Source organism: Gymnoscopelus braueri (assembly GCF_963280865.1).
Source record: "Gymnoscopelus braueri genome assembly, chromosome: 14".
NCBI lineage: Eukaryota > Metazoa > Chordata > Actinopteri > Myctophiformes > Myctophidae > Gymnoscopelus > Gymnoscopelus braueri.
In genome coordinates this window covers 29,432,099-29,443,648 of record NC_137619.1, presented here as the reverse complement: position 1 = coordinate 29,443,648, position 11,550 = coordinate 29,432,099, and the positions used below count along the sequence as shown (strand labels likewise).

Below are 11,550 nucleotides of genomic sequence, written 5' to 3'. Positions count from 1 at the left end.
AACTGTTTTGAGATGGGGGTCCACGGCCAAATACATATCATCGTGGGGGCCCTTGACATGAAAAAAGTTGTGGGAACCACTGATATTGTAGCAACGTAAAAAATAAGTAGTAAAAAAAAAAAAAAAAAAGGATTTAAAAGACATTTGTAGAATCCCCAGAAGCAAAGATTTGAGTTAAAAATGTTCGCTTTAAAAAAAATATATATATATTCAAAGATTTGCAAAACTTTAAGATTTTTTCAAAAATAGCAGATATACAAGCTCATAGATTACACAGATGCGTTCCCGGTCTTAATGGATGGATTAAAGTAGTATCTGTTACAGTTTTTACTATAGCATAGGACAGTCAAATTTCATGCAATATTGAGCACTTGTGAGGGCCATAAGGCATTTTGTTTTTCTCTTTTTTACAGTGCGTCTTTGGTTTCCTTATATCATGCACAGATCTATGGACACCTGTGTGCGTGAATATTTATCAGCACTAAACAATTGTTGCCTGTAAAGCTCGTACATACCATATATAACCTATGACAGGCTACTGGCAAATTTAGTTCCTAAGCCTTTATAAAATTGCTGGAATGGCATATTTCTTTGTGTTAACTGAGGTTAATGGGTTAGAGACTGCTTAAATAGTCACAGCTACAGTATAGAGAAACGGCAAGTGCCGGGGTTGACATTAAGTGTCCAGTGCCCAGGAACATTCATTTTGATTAATTAAATAACAGTCAAGAATTGACCCCTCCAAAATGAATGAAATAAAATAGACCTTGATGAATGGAGAATCGCTACAATAAACAAGCAGAAAACATAACATATGCTGCCTATATACGACATCATGTTTAAATAAGTACATATCTACTACTATAACAAGTTACTATACAATTTTTATATAAAGCAATTGTTCATCATTAGATTATTATTACAATAATTTTATCATGGTCATTGCAAAAATTATCCAATTCTGATTGGCAAGAGGTGTGAAAGATTATTACTTTTATAATGCACTTTCTGCTTGCCTGTCATTGTCAGGGGGTACGGTAGACATGTAATGGTTAGTTATAGCTGTAGCATAGCTATCATACAGAGCATGTACACAGTTGTGCTGCGGTTTAGTCAGTTTATACTGTAATCTGATTTAGCAGAACTCATGATTTTTTGTACACATTAGAAGAGATGAATAAGTCAGTCTGCACTGTGTGCGCTGTGTGTGAATCTATGCGGGGCTGTCGGACAGTTGTGTGTGTGTGTGTGTGTGTGTGTGTGTGTGTTGTGTGTGTGTGTGTGTGTGTGTGTGTGTGTGTTGTGTGTGTGTGTGTGTGTTGTGTGTGTGTGTGTGTGTGTGTGTGTGTGTGTGTGTGTGTGTGTGTGTGTGTGAGTGTGTGTGTGTGTGTGTGTGTGTGTGTGTGTGTGTGTGCGCGTGTAGCCCCGACCTAGTAGATACTGTCATTGTAGATTCTTATATATAAATTCTGAGCCGTGCACAGCTCTAGTTTTGAGCATGCTGCATACTGTACATTAACTGCTCTACTGGAGCTGCTCCGTGTACCTTATTTTTTCTGTACTTAAACAATTGCATTCTATTCGAGCGAACTTCAGTGGCCACGCCAGAGCGAATGAAACTTTCTCTCTCTTTTCCCTCCGATCTTCCGGTGACTTTGTTTTCTTTAAACCATGATTTATTTTCCTGATGTTTGACCGGGTTTTAAGACATTGAACCACAAAGCAAAAAAAAAACAAAAACTGTTCTACATTTGATACTGCTGTTTGCGGGAGTGAACAGTGAACTGCAGGTGCACGAGGCATCGTCTGAATTTCAACTTTAACACAGGTCTTAAGAAATGCTGCTGATGTAGTAGCAGTAATTACCAACACAATTTCACAATTTGATAAAGCACCAGTATCACAGGTGTATCACAAAATAATGTGAAATTATGTTTTAATTTCGCATTTTCACTGGCCAAGACTGGCCAATGGAATGTGCAGAATAATCAAGATTAGGATTGTTTTTGTCGCATTCCTAAACCAATAATTTGATGACATCGGTCAGTAGGAGACTCAGTAGGAGACTCTGCCGGTCATCAAATTATTGGCTTAGGAATGCGAAGAAAAAAAAAATCTCCATGAATTCAAGGCTCCATGGGGTGTGTAATTGATAGAAAATAAGTCATTTTTGGGGTGAACTACTCCTATAAAAAGCGGGGATTAACACAGACCATATATTCGTGAAAGGAGGCGCGAGAGGAAAATCCATGGGGTCACCAGAATCAGTAGGGTTAATTCTCCGGGGAGCATGTGCCGGGTGCACGGCAAATTTCATGGCAATAACTGTTGAGATACAGTATGTTATTTGGAATCAAATTTGGACTGACCAACCCACCCTGAGTTATACTTGCTCTCAAAGTGTCGCAGCACAACACAACACACGTGATGTGAGCTTGTAGATATGTCATTTTCGTTGTGTGACATTGGTGCGCAACTAAGTATAAATCAAGCTAGTAGCATCTTTAGAGACCTAAACAAAAAAGCCCCAAAAAGCACTTTACTTTACGAAATGCCAAACCCAAATCTCCCTGGGAAAAACAGATGTGTCTTGCAGGCTGTGATGCTGATGAACATTCCTCATGGAAATTGTGTCCCAAAGTTAAATGAACGGAATGGAGGTTTAGTAGAAAATAGAAGTTGTTTATTTCATAATTCTGAGTGAATATGCATATGAGTGCCTTTTTTGTACTCTTAATTCAAAGCTTATTGCATTCCCTCCAAACTAGAGCTGTTTTTCACTTCCCATTCTACAGTAGGCAAGGCATAATAGAAAAGGCGATGAAAAAGTGTGTAGCGGAGATATAACACACACTGAATGTTAACCTCTTAAACTCTATATACTTCGTTGACCAGAGTCCTCCGGGGTTCTTTGGCCCACTCCTTTTTTCCATCTACACCAAAATTCATTGCCAAATATAGCTGATCTACAAACTCATGATACATTGCATTGCAATGCTTAGATCTTCTATTTACACACCTATTTTCACAGAATGTTCCCCTATTAAGACATGCAATAGGGACGCAAGGGGTCAAGTGGTTTAAGTGGAGAGAATGTAAATTATGGTTCATTCTGGCTCCTTGTTCATTAGATAACAAACCGTTAATACTGTGTATTGCATTCTCTTTTCTGTTGGATATTCTGTCGGCTTGTTGGTCTGTCAGGAATGTCGACTGAAGCATACTTGGCTGTCATCACTGAATGCTGGCTGTGAAACATAACAAATTAGCCACTTAAAACAACTAGCAAGGCTAGAATTGCAGCCAGTCTTTCTTATTGAATGATAACAGTCCCCAGTGACAATCTGGATATTTTGCAGCCAGTATTTAGTGACAACAACAATGCTTTGTATCCACAAAATGCTAACAGTAAAAATTTAACAAAATAACCTTCCATGTAGTATGTACCTTTTGTGCATACACGTACGTCAATGTTGGTGCTGAACCTCTTCCAACCGTGTCTGTGTTTATGTGCGAGTGTCTTTCCAGACACTATGCACGTCAAAAAGGAAGAAACTTGGCTAACTGCCAAAAAGCCAAGTACAGTACCATACTAGGAAGGAAATTCCCTCTTTTCTTCTTTTTCTTTCTTTCTTTCTTTCCTTCTTTCTTTCTTTCACTAAGGATAAAGTTGATGAGCTTAAATGATTTGTCTCATATGTCATCCTGGCTTTCTGAGACACCCAGCAGCACTCAACACAGCCTCGTTCCCACCATGTGTGACATGTCGTAGCAGTTTTAAGATATGCTAAATCCGTTCTCATTCAGTTGAAGGACAGTATGTTTATATTAACTGTGTGTGTGTGTGTGTGTGTGTGTGTGTGTGTGTGTGTGTGTGTGTGTGTGTGTGTGTGTGTGTGTGTGTGTGTGTGTGTGTGTGTGTGTGTGTGTGTGTGTGTGTGTGTGTGTGTGTGTGTGTGTGTGTGTGTGTGTGTGTGTGTGTTGCGCACAGCCCCGTAGTGTGAGCGGCGTGGAGATGCGAAAGAGGCAGGCGGCGCACATCGAGGGCCCCCCACAGGCCCCTGGTCAGCCTCGACCCAACACCTGCTGTCTCTGCTGGTGTGGCTGCTGCAAGTGTCTCTGGTAAGCCGCTCTCAGGGAATCCCTTCTCACTTCCCACTCAAACAGCCTCGTCTGCCTCTGAACAGTCGACCAGCTGGGGTGTGTAATGACATTTCAATCTGTGTGATTTTTTTTGATTTGATCTAAAAAGCATTATTTTACACTTTGGGCTATTCAAAAATAGCAGATCTACAAGCTCATAGCGTGGCACCGAGTGCCGCGCTACGAGCTTGTAGATCTGCTATTTTTGAAAAATCGTGAAAATGTGTGCAAATCTTTGAATATATATATTTTTAAAGCGAACATTCAAATCTTTGCTTCTGGGGGTCCCTGGAACAAAATATTTTGATGGGGGTCCGCGGTCAAATACATATAATTTTGGGGGTCCTTGACATGAAAAAGATTGAGCACCACTGATATAGAAACATAGGTTTTTCAGAATACTGTTGAGATTTAGGAGACATGTAGAATCGGCTTCAGGTCTCAATGGGTTAAGATTATGATTTATGACAAAACTATTTTGTTACTGCTGGACTTGAATACTAGACAGCATTTCCACACTTAATTTCTTTCTTTCTTTCTTCTGTCTTTCTTTAGCCCTTCCTCATTTCTTTTTTTTGTGGCTCTTCCAGATCAAAAGTAATTCAAAATCTGGTAAGAGTGCATAGCATACCACATAAATAAGACTATAGTCCTTTTCACTGCTGGCCCGAGTTTGAATCCAACCCAAGGCTCCTTGCTGCATATCATGCCCCCTCTCTCTCCTGCCTTTCCTGTCTCTCTCTCTCACTGTCACTATCAAAGAATAAAGCACAAATGCAGCAAAGAAAAAAAGAGGGGTAAAAAATCTAAATCTGCCTTAAATTGTGCAATCTATCCTCAGCTTAAAGGACCATGCTGCCATTAATACATGTTGTCATTGTCTATTAACAGCTTTGGCTATATATTTTGTAAATAAACATAGACATTTTCCTGTTAACAGACTTATCTGAATTATTGACTCATTGGCTAAAGTTCATTGTGCAGTCTTTGGACAAATGTATGTTTTGTCAGTAAGACTTTTCTAGTGAATGTGCTTAAAACAAAATGGGTTGAAAAATAACCCCGCAAATACCTATTAAGCAAGTTTCAAGTCTCTGCAAGTTGATTTTCATACCTTACTGGAAGAAGCCACAGTAGCTCCAGGCTGTGTTGACCTTTATGGTGTCTGGTGTCACTTTTATGTCATGCCTGTTCCTGGCTTCTCTGATGCAAATGTAAATCATGCAAAACATGTATCATTTAGTGTGCTGTTTCCACACAGTAGTGTTATTGCATGTGATGAGGTTTGATTTGGTTGTGAGAGCAAGGTTTACAGCAACAGAGCTGACATTTTGGTGTGTCATTAGGGCCTCTGCATGATATGCAGTATAGCTCTATAATATCCCTCTGTCCGTCTGTCTGTCTGTCTGTCTGTCCGTCCTTCCACAAGTTTCTTTTTTTCTTTCTTTTTTGAGTGACCACTATGGGCTCCATGTCATTCAGGCGAGTGAAACTCTGATCTGGTTGACATTAATGAATATTATGTCAACAACAATCAAGAAACAGCCAAAACCAAACATCAATACAGGACATTTTGTCGATATTGCCATTTACTGTGTTTATTACGGCTTATGTTCATGCCTGTGTGCAAACTATGTGGCAAAACCTTATAGGGGTGCAACAGTTAATCAGACTAATCGGTTTAATCAATACAAAAAAAAACAATGTAGATGAATCGATTATTTGATGAATCGAAAAAGTAAGTGATAGAATAATCGCATAGAAAACAATTGATAGTTGCAGCCCTAAAACCATAGACATTTCCAACATGGGAGAGGCAGCATTAAGTAGTCTAAAGGACCTAATCACATGAATGCTGCTGCAGGGGAAGCTAATATTGTTTCCCTAGGATGAGCGGGGGCGCCGGAGCGCTTGTTTTCAGACAGCCCCGGCGGAGGCGCGCTGCCTGAAGCGGACTTGAGCCACAAGAGGCACCGCTGAGCGAGCTCAGTCGAGCGAGTCGCCGCGCCGAACATTGCGAAGTCCGCTTCAGCTGACTCAGCGCCGTTCGAGTTACGTTCCGATAGGGAATAGAGAATCGTAAATCATTGCGCGCACAAATGCACACATCTCTGCTCACACTTTAGTTTAAGAGGCTCTCATTATCCGATGTGTAAAAGCAGAGGGAAGGGATATGTTATTTTATTTGATGAGCGCCTGCCCTGAACCACTATTTACACTCTAAACAGATTGATTTACATGTATGGCTATGGGGTTATGTTGAGATGAAAACTAAATACATCAGCTCTGAATTCATGGGCCATTCGATGGCCCATGACATCATTGAAATAATGAGTGATTTGCTGTCTAAAAGTGGACTTGACACTTGACAGCCTTTTCCAAATCACTATGGATAGTCTGTGTGTAAGATGGAGTAATGTGTGACTGAGGTCAGTTGTGAATTGTGTGGCTAAATGTTGACTTGCTCGTGGTGATATACATCATTTGGTTGGCCACTCAAAGTGCTTTTATTAAAATGTGCACTACAAAAGCGAAAGCAATGTGTGCAATGCAATCTAATAAAGCTCTTTCTGATGTGGCAGTGTTATGACAAATCAATCATGACAATGTTTATTATATTCAAACTATACTACTGTCTCTCATTCATGAATGTGATTCAGGAGGATATGCACCATGCTTTTGGAATTGAGAGACTCGAGTTAGATTCAGTGCCACATTTCCATCACTTTTCCATGTATGCATTTATGGAATGTGGAAAGTCCATATGTCATGTGTAGAAAAACCCTGAATTAACAATTTCAACTTTGTGATAGAGGAACCGACAGTATGATCCATAAACATAAAATACACTAGGACTACATTAACCTTTTGTCAGAAAAAAACAAGAAGAATCTACTCGATTGTCACATCACAGGTTTACACTTGTAAAGAAGTGTTGCATTTGACATGCCAGCCTGGTGGCAGGCGGTAATCAGGCCTTGTTCAACTGGTGGTCTGATGGTAGCCAGGAGGAAGCTGAAATGTGGTGGTCTTGCCCTTGATACTAGTATGAAAGGCCTCCTTGCCTGGTCGCGGTCGTAGTAAGGGTGTGAAAAGTTTGTGACTGTGGTGGTGCATTTCCTTGATGAAACGGTGAGCTGTGACTACACATCGCTTGTCAGCGTTCGGTGCTGTTTCCATACCAGGCAGTGACCCATCCATACAGTACCTTTGTCCAAAGCACCTCATATTTGTCTCTCAAAATCGTTCACTTCGCACTTGTCATCTTTAGCAAGCTAACACCCGCAAACTATAAAACCATGACAGCTATTTTCAAGTGATGAGACGAGTGAGAAGAGATGTGTGCAGCACTGGGAGTGAGACAGGGCTGCTACATGTGGGAAACAGCATGCTGTATGTGTGTTTGTAGCCTGTGACTTGACTTTTCCATGAGGCAGAAACGAGAATTATGGGAGACCGCAGGGCTGGTACCGATATCGTGGCAAATGAGTATTGAAACGGTTTCAAATATTCAGAATCATTATGCATTGAAAAATGTACATTTGTGACAACTGAAACCTTTTGTTGCTGCACACACTAGAATATAGTATGCACAATGCCCACTGAAAAAGAAGTGGATGTATAGCCTATACCTTTGTTTGTCCGTAATGCGTCACTTACACTGACCATGCTGGAACACTCTAAATCTCCTATGCACAACTAAACTTAAACATGTATCTCCATAGCAACGCCTAACTCACTTACTGGACTTTTTTTTTCCACGGACCCTGAAGAGCCCGAGGACCCAGTAAGAAGGAAGGCGTTCTTGACAAGTCCTGACCTTGAAGCCAGATACACAATGGAGATGAGGAATTGCTTTCAGTTGCTGATCTGCGGAGGGTGAGCCTAATGCAAGGACCGTGTGCTTTGTCACTGCGAATGTTGAGGCTACTAGGCTCTGTATACAGGTTGATGAGAAGATCAGAATCTCCCCAAGGTCCAAGCACCCGGAGGTCGTGTCCTTTATTAGATTAAATTGGTATCCCAACCTGAAAATGTATTTTCTGTTTACTTTAAAGGTACACATCACCCATTTCCAACCTTATCTTCATATAATTAGTCCTCCCTAATGCTCATTATATGATGGCACCATTTCTGTCTACAATGAAAGAAGTTATATTCTTAATTGCTTTTTTAATAAGTTCACAGCACCAGCAGTCTATCTAGAGAAACGGACGCGTTTTTTCGGCACGTCGGCCTTCCTCAGCGTTTCTGTCTACTCATTCTGCTTCTCATTGCTAGGCTATGGACAGTTCAGAAATACCTGCCTACCAATGACATCATCGATGGGGATTCTAAGCTAATAGAAACTACAGCCTTTCTCTTCCTGGAAAGTTAGCTTGCTGAAATAGAACGCATTGTTCTTGCGTCAAAAAAAAAAAAAAGATCTTGTTTGAAATGTCCAAACCTGCCTACCGATTATCTGAACTGTCCACAGACCTCCTCTGATACACGGAGTGAGTAGACAGAAATGTTGCCATCTTATAATGAGCATTACTGAGGACCAATTATATGAAGATAAGATTGAAAATGAGTGAAGTGGTCCTTTAAGAGCTGGAGAGACCGGGATAATTCAGAATGTAATTCAGAATAATAATCAGCATATAATAAAGCCATTTAACACTAAATATAAGAACCTGTAGTGGGTAGACACAGTAAATGAGTAACAGAATCTACCTAGCTTCATTGTTAGAACTCGTGTGCAGTATAGTTTAGTTCCCCTTTAAGATAGTGTTGCCTGTGTTGGTTTAGCATGGATAGAGGCTATTGTTTTGCAAACCAGTCTGTGGCTTACTCAGTCAGGAAACTGTCGTTTGCATTTGCAAAACGCTACATTGGTGACCCAATGCACTCCCACCAGGCTGTTGCTGAATGGTTTGCCCAAGCCAAGGCTAAGTTCACATGCTATTTACATGGAGTCAAGCTGAAGCTAATCTCTCAAGGCAAACTTTCAAAAAATATTGAAAATCTGAAACCTGCCTCTAAGACTTAACTGTATCTTAACTGTGCCCCCGAGCAAGGCACCAAAGCCAGCCAACCCCGTAGCTGCAACAGTGGCCTCACTGTGGCTGCCCTGGAGCTGCAGGAGACGAGTGAATGAAACATTGTTCTTCCAATGAATGGCAAGGGTTCTGCATCTTACACACCACTTCATCTCAAGTGGTGGCAGCTTGTAGTCGGGACCTGCAACGAGTAGTCTGTGACTCTGCACTGTGCACTTAAATCAAACACTGAATCTGCCTCCTATTCGGCACCCTAGGTCAGCCATTCCCAACATGTGGGCCGGGGCCCACTGGTGGTCCGTGAGGATATTGCAAGTGGGCCCCCAAATGATTGGCAAAACACTAGGATTTTAATGATGATAATATAGCATTAATATAAAAGATTAATGTCAAAAATAAATGTCGTGGTATATCTTTTCTTTACCGTGAAAAATAAGTTCTCATTGTGAACTTAAAGGTCTCATGACATTCAGATTTACAAAACATTAAAAGTCTTTATCGTAGTCCTTCAAACGTGTATTGAAATGTTTTAACTGAAAAATCCACTCCAGTGAGCCATGGCAGTTTTTTTTCTCTCTGTGTTCTGAGGCCTTTTCAGCTGCAATGAAAAATGTTCCCTGCAAGTGTCGCTGTTGAGGGATTTTGCCTGTCAATCATCACCTCTGCTCTGCCCCCCCCCAAAGGAGAAGGATAGGGGAGGAGAGGGGGCGGGATTAATGGACCATGACGTCAAAGTCCAGAGGCCAATCCCAGCACGTTTTTTTTGCCTAATTATTCAGACAACCCCCGACCACAGAAAATCCACTGAATGTTCGAAGTTCCGTTTTTTGGGTGTTATTGAGGTCATAAAACAAAACAAAAAAAACAAAAAATGAATGTCATGAAACCTTTAAAGTATACTATGTTAGTTCCATTGATCAAAGCTGTAACACAATCGATTGATTGATCATTAAAATATACGTGATCTGAAAATGCATGCGGCCCACCCATCTGACCACTTAAAGACGGGGTGCCGTGATTTTCAGTGATTTTTCCCCCCCTAAAACATAATCATCAGGTATTATGGTTATACTAGGAGGAAGATTTTTTTCAAAAAAGTGTACAGAAATTGTTAAAATTGTTTTTATGTGGACACGCCTCCAGTTCATTAAGTATACCTGGTTCTCACCTTAGCACCTCCTCCACCACCTTAGCACCAACCACCTGTCCTAGTCCCTCCTCCTCCTCATGCCCACACCTGTTGTGTTATGATAATGAGGGGGAGGGTATGTTTTTACTATGTCACTAAAGCGCTGTTTTTCTATTGGCACGTTTGACCCTCAAGGTTTCAGCCTCCAGGTAGAAACTCAAAATAGTCAGAGAAGACATAAAACACCATAAAAACACCACCAGGGGGCTTAATGAAGTTCTATCAAACTCATAGACACATGAAAAACAGAAAAAGTGCAAAACCATGGCACCACCTCTTTAACATGTGTTAAGTGGTCAGATGGGTGGGCCCGAACACTTTCGAGATTTTCAAGTGGGCCCTGATCCATAAAAGTTTGGGAACCGCTGCCCTATGTTGATTTCTATGCACAGGGCAGGGATTTAAGACATTGTCGTTGACATTGATCAGTTTGAAGCTGAGTGGAATAGCTTGCTGCTTTTCACTGTGAGGTCCAGTTACCTAAGTGACTCCTTAATAAAGTAGCTGATTCCTCTCTGTCAAATGGTTAGATTCATGACATTGATGTGAAGTCAAGTAGTTTTATAAAATGATGTGTGTCTGAATGGCAGCAGTTCGAATCCTCATTGCAAAGTTATAAGCTGAGATCAGAGAGAATACTGAGAATAATCTGGACCCTCAGTAATATACAGTACCGGACAGAGTAAAATAGAGTGTGTGTGTGTGTGTGTGTGTGTGTGTGTGTGTGTGTGTGTGTGTGTGTGTGTGTGTGTGTGTGTGTGTGTGTGTGTGTGTGTGTGTGTGTGTGTGTGTGTGTGTCAGGTAGAGCATGACAAGTCAAGGTGATCTGTTTCTCTGCTTCACCCATTATTTGTTTTCTCCCATCCTTCCTCCCTCCCTCCGTCCGTGCCCCCTCTACCCCCGCCTGAGCCCCCCACCCCACTCCACATACAGTGGCCTTATCTGGTCTCTGCACTTTCTATTTCTATCAACACATCACATGCAAAACAGCTGTGAAGAACAGCCTGTATATTTAGCTGTATTGTGAGCATGCCCGGGGGTCGTGGATAGCTAGGCCCATTACCGGCGCACAATGGGGACTTTGACAAGACACGGCGAAAGGAAGGAAAGATCCTCCATGGTGAAATAAAAATAGACCGCTCAGTGCAGTCTATATTTGTAGTGGGGACTCATCAT

At 41.2% G+C, this 11,550-nt stretch overlaps 1 protein-coding gene across 2 annotated transcripts in view; it reads left to right on the top strand.

Moving 5' to 3' along the window:
- Positions 1-11,550, top strand: part of rgs17 (regulator of G protein signaling 17) — a 32,172-nt gene that overhangs the window by 11,206 nt on the left and 9,416 nt on the right. For both annotated transcript variants that reach the window (XM_080450345.1, XM_080450344.1), the window contains one exon: positions 3,992-4,122. In XM_080450345.1, coding sequence (XP_080306471.1) covers positions 3,992-4,122 — 131 coding nt within the window. The remainder of the gene's footprint in view (positions 1-3,991; positions 4,123-11,550) is intronic.